This window comes from Anoplophora glabripennis, unplaced genomic scaffold (genome assembly GCF_000390285.2).
Source record: "Anoplophora glabripennis isolate ALB-LARVAE unplaced genomic scaffold, Agla_2.0 scaffold1584, whole genome shotgun sequence".
In the NCBI taxonomy this organism is placed as follows: domain Eukaryota; kingdom Metazoa; phylum Arthropoda; class Insecta; order Coleoptera; family Cerambycidae; genus Anoplophora; species Anoplophora glabripennis.
The window spans coordinates 42,451-47,798 of NW_019420309.1; the positions used below are offsets into that span (position 1 = coordinate 42,451).

At 32.3% G+C, this 5,348-nt stretch overlaps 1 protein-coding gene across 1 annotated transcript; it reads right to left on the minus strand.

Moving 5' to 3' along the window:
- Nucleotides 1-2,122: 2,122 nt before the first annotated feature.
- LOC111692858 (putative nuclease HARBI1) lies at nucleotides 2,123-3,208 on the minus strand. The gene has a single exon (XM_023456985.1). It carries the CDS (start codon nucleotides 3,206-3,208, stop codon nucleotides 2,123-2,125), a length of 1,086 nt encoding a protein of 361 aa, XP_023312753.1.
- Between the last annotated feature and the right edge of the window lie 2,140 nt (nucleotides 3,209-5,348).

A 5,348-nucleotide genomic window follows, 5' to 3' on the forward strand; every position in this document is an offset into this window, starting at 1 on the left:
TTAGTCGTGTGGGGATGCCCCCTTACGGGGGCGTACGTGTCTTTTGGTGTATTAGTCTGTCTGGTATATTGTTTGTCGGGGGTCGCAATTTTAAAGAAATGTATTCTAAAATAATGCAAATAAAGTAAAAACTTACCTGGGCATAACCCCGGCACAGGTACCTGTAACAAAGATGCCGATGGCCTCTATGCTTAAGCCGGGGATTAGGTCGGTGGTTGAGAGGAAAGAAAGGGATTCTTTCCAGGTAGCCTTAATAAAGGCAGGTAGATCTTGCTCGTTGCAATGCACTTCACTTCACAATAAACACGTCCGCTCAGTTCGGCCGCTCGGTCGAAAATGATTAAAGGAACCGCCGATTCTGTCGTTTCTCGTTGGTATAGTGTTCTCTGACACAAGTGCAGAAACGAGACATGGGTTACTTAAAAAGGTAAATTTATATAATGTACGTAGGTACTAACAAGGTTTGTATATTTTACATTTCTTATGTAATTTGACAGAATTTGTACAGTTTTCAATATTTTTCAGATTATATGATAATATGAAAAGAACTTCTAAAAAAATATGCAACAGATAAAATATCACGATTTCTAACTGGAGGTGGAGAATTCATAAAAACAATGGATGACATCGACGAAACAGTATTATCCAATATTCAACCACAAATGAAACCACTTAAAAATATTTACGATAGTGACAGCAAATTTGAAGGTAATTTACATAGTATTTTTTTAATAGTTGTACAATATCTCTTTGGCCAGTAACGTTTTACTCAAATAAATAGGTACATAATATGTATATATTATACGATAACATTATTACAGATAATGAACCTTCAGTGCAAATAGAGAAACAAATAGAAAATTCTAGTTCATCAGGTGAGTTTAATATTCGTTTGTATAAAGCAACTAAATTTAAATATATTCATTAATAATTTGAATAAATTACATCTTGTATATGACAGGAATACTTATTTCATAATTGTGACCTGTTAATAATTTTAAAACAATTATGCTATTTTTGTATAACAAACAAATGTAAATTTTAAATATCTTCAACATAAGTTTTTTAGCTTGACTTAGTAATGAATATTGCTGTTTGTAGCTTTCGAGGATAATCTGGAGTAAGCACTTCTCGTATGTTTAAAAAAATAAATAAATAATGTAGTGTTTACTATTATATGGTGTTTTCAGCTACTCGAACCACTGCTGAAAAAGAGTTACCATTCAAGGAGAACTTGGTAAGCAAGATAAGGAAAACAATTTTAACATTGCAAGTATGGACTGTTCCATTTATAAAAAATAAAATTATTTTTATCTATTTGCTCACACAAAATTGAGCTCAATGTTTAATTATTGAATTAACTGTTACAAGTCAAAAGATGCATAAAGAAAAATGAAAGTATCTGATTTATTGAAAATAAAACATTCATATGCTTTTTATTTTTAGATGGTCAACAATCCTGGGTAACAAGAAATACACCAACTATTAAAAAACAAAAAGAAGACTGCTGTTGTGGAAGCAAGAGAAAATATCGCCTTATTGGCTTCTAATAAGTCAAGTTTAATGGAAATGGAGAAGTATTTGCTTCTAAGTAAACATGAAGAGGAGATGAAATTATTGAAACTAAAAATAGAAAATGAAGAAAAGCGGTCTCAAGTATTAGAAGCCAAATTACTATATTACAAAAACAAATAATATTCAATAAATTTCTACATAACATATTGTGGTTGGTTTATTTTTTAATAATAATAATAATAATATAAATATTTGGGATTTAATCAAAACAGTAAACTGAATCATACTGCACTAAAAAGAGATATGCAGCAACATTACAAGAATAGGCTATGTTTACTCTTGAAATCACACCTTAAAGAATCTATTTAAGGACATTAATTCAATAGAAACATTAAACTTCAAAATTAATTGATGAATATTACACTCAATATAGTGATATATACAAAAATTACTAGTTTCACATCTCGGAGATAACTAAAAACAAGAGTACAGAATTAAAAACGAATCAAATTAATATTTTATTTCTTAAACTAGGTAAGTAAAATAAATATGTAGAAACTTATTAAACAACTACTCTAAAAATACATACTTAAACAATGCCATATAATTAAGTAAAATGATTATTTATTAATGCATTTCTTATTGCTGTACCAGGACTATTTGCATCTAATATTGGTGCAACTGGAACATTTTGATAAAGTAAGTAATTTGGTTCACTTAGTCTTCGTTCCTGCAAACTATTATGTAAATCGGCATCTTCTGGAGGGTCTTCATCTTTTGTTAGTCGAGCAATATTGTGTAACACTACTATAGCAACTATAATGGTTAACGATGTATTAATTTTTGTTCTTAGTCCTAATGATAAAGCAGGAAACCTTCTTTTTAAAATTCCAAAAGTCCTTTCTATGCAATTCCTTGTTGCTTTGTGGGAATTGTTATATCTTTGGTCAGCCTGTGTTTCAGGGTTTAACAGTGGAGTCATAAGAAATGGCCGCAGAGGGTAGCCATTGTCACCAAGCAAAATGAATCCTCTTGGTATTCCCTCATTTTCAAATAGGAGACTCAAATGACTATTGTTAAAAATTGTACTGTCATGTACTGATCCTGGCCATCGCACTACTATGTTTCGGATTAACAAATTGGCATCACATACTGCTTGTACATTTATTGAAAAGTAACCTTTTCTGTTTCTAAATATTTCACCCATATTACCTCCAGGTGATAGTATTGGTATGTGGGTACAATCCAAAGCTCCAATAACTCCAGGAAATCGTCCTAATTCAAAAAATTTTTTTGCGACAGTTCCCAATTCTTCATTTTGTGGAAACTCTATATAAGATTCTCGTAAGGAAGCTATTGCTTCTGAAACTTTTTTGACACAACGGCACACAGTTGCCTTTGAAATTCCATGTACATCACCCATAACTGTTTGGAACGATCCGGTAGCATAAAACCTCAGAGCTATCAACAATTGTTGGATAGGAGTCAATGGAAAGTTTCTATCTGTTGCATATTCTAATGCAGGCTCAATTTCTTCTAAAACTTTTATTACTACTTTTTTGGACAGGCGATATCTTTCTAGAAATTTTCCATCGTCCAGTTCTTCAAAAATATTTTTCCTTATGTTGCCATTAATTTGGACCTCGTTCTCTAATAATTCCAAATACAATAATTCGACGTCAAAATCTCCCATCTTAATAATAATTACATGTAACTAATAATTAAGTACTTTCAACAATTTTTAGGTTATTTTCTAATCGTTCATTAAAATATTAATCGCTGAAATTTCGTTCCTTAATTTAACGAAGCTTTAACAATTCCTTATATCTTAACGACTATTGGTGAAACTGTCATATTCTTAATGGTCCCTTTAACTGTATTTTAACGGATCATTAAACTTTAATGAAGATTGGTGAAACCGGCCCTCAAAGTTAAAACCTTCAGGTAATATAAATGTAAATTGTAAAATAAAGGATAAGGAGTTAATGGAAAATTTTATAGTTGTAAGCTGAAATAAAACTACTCCTTTATTAGGGTTAAAAACTTGTATAAAATTTGGATTGATCAATAGAGTTGATAGCGTAAAAACTGTAAATGAATTAAAAAAATTTGTCAGTGTAATAAAGATATTTTTACAGGAAAATTTCAAACAAAATGTAAACTTCACGTGGAACCAGGCGCGATACCAGTTGTTCGACCTCCGAGGAGAATTCCGTTAGCAATAATAGATAGGGTGGGATAGTAGGGCAATCATGGGAACTAGCAGATTTTGCTTTTAAATGTATTGTCAAAAAACTGGGGTGTCCAGACATAGACTTATTTGCAACAAAGATAAATGCAAAATGTAACAATTATATTTCGTGATACAAAGATCCAGATTCTATAGCAGCTGATGCTTTCACTGTTTCTTGGAAGTCAAATTTCTTTTATGCCTTTCCACCTTTTACACTTATCCTCAGAACATTGCAAAAAATCATCACTGATGAAGCAGAAGGCATTGTTATTGTACCTGACTGGCCTTCGCAACCTTGGTACCCGTTATTTAAAAAATTATTAATTAGCGAACCAGTGTTATTAGGGCCTGACATTAATTTGTTATCTTCTCCTTTTAGAATGAACATTCCTCTTCATGCCAAGCTTACCCTGATAGCAGGGAGTTTGTGCGGCAAGCACTCTTAAAAAAGGGATATCCTGCAGAAACAGTTGATGTTACATTGAACTCCATTTCAGAATCCACTCATAAACAATATAATACGTCATATAAATCTTGGTGGAGTTACTGTTTAGAAAACAATAAAAATCCGCTTGTGGTAGATATATCAGAAATATTGAGGTTTATGCAGAAAGAATTTGAAAAGGGGAACACTTCGTACGGCAAGCTTAATCAACACAGATAAGCGCTTTCTCTAATATTTCCTGGAGAAGTTGGAAAAGACATTTTAATAAGAAGATTTTTAAAAGGAGTTTATCGGCTTAGACCAACAAAACCAAGATATAATACCACCTGGAATCCCCAAATAGTCATTAATTATATTGATTCACTAGGACCAGACGAGACATTACCTACTTTGATATTAACAAAGAAACTAGCTACACTATTGGCTCTGGCCACAGGCCATAGAATACAAACACTATACCTTATAAAAGTGGATAATATTATATTTGATGGCGAAGGAGTATGCATATATATAACTGACCAGGTGAAGAACTCGAAGAATAATGCTCCGCAGCCCTTTTTTAAAGTACCTTATTTCACTGGAAAACCTAATTTATGTGTTGTTTCAACACTCATATCCTATTTAGAAAAAACGTCAGAGTGGAGACCACAATCAGAAGACTATTTATTCATTACAGCAAAGGATCCATACAAGAGGGCATCAAAAGACACAATTAGCAGATGGATTAAACAAACGTTAAACGCAGCGGGAATAAATACGCAGATTTTTTCAGCGTATTCCACACGGCATGCCTCTACCTCGGCAGCCGCTAGAAATGGTGTATCTTGGGATGTTATTAGGAAAACAGCAGGCTGGACAAAAACCTCAAAAGTCTTTGCAAAATTCTACAACCGTCCCGTTGTAGAAGACAACAATTTTGCAAAATCTGTTTTAGCAACTGAATTGTGAATACATTCATACATGTTTAATATTGTAAAATCATACACGAAGAGTTCTTGTGCATGGTCATAATAAATGTGTTACACTGATGGCAGTAATTTATTGAAAACAACAGGATGGATATGTAACATTTCTAAGTCTTTAAACTTCTACATAGTTCAATCAAAGTGATCTTGAGGGNTTTGCAAAATCTGTTTTAGCAACTGAATTGTGAAT

Bases quoted from the DNA above. Each gene is read 5' to 3' on its own strand.
- LOC111692858 (XM_023456985.1), bottom strand. From the start codon at position 3,208: ATGGGAGATTTTGACGTCGAATTATTGTATTTGGAATTATTAGAGAAC.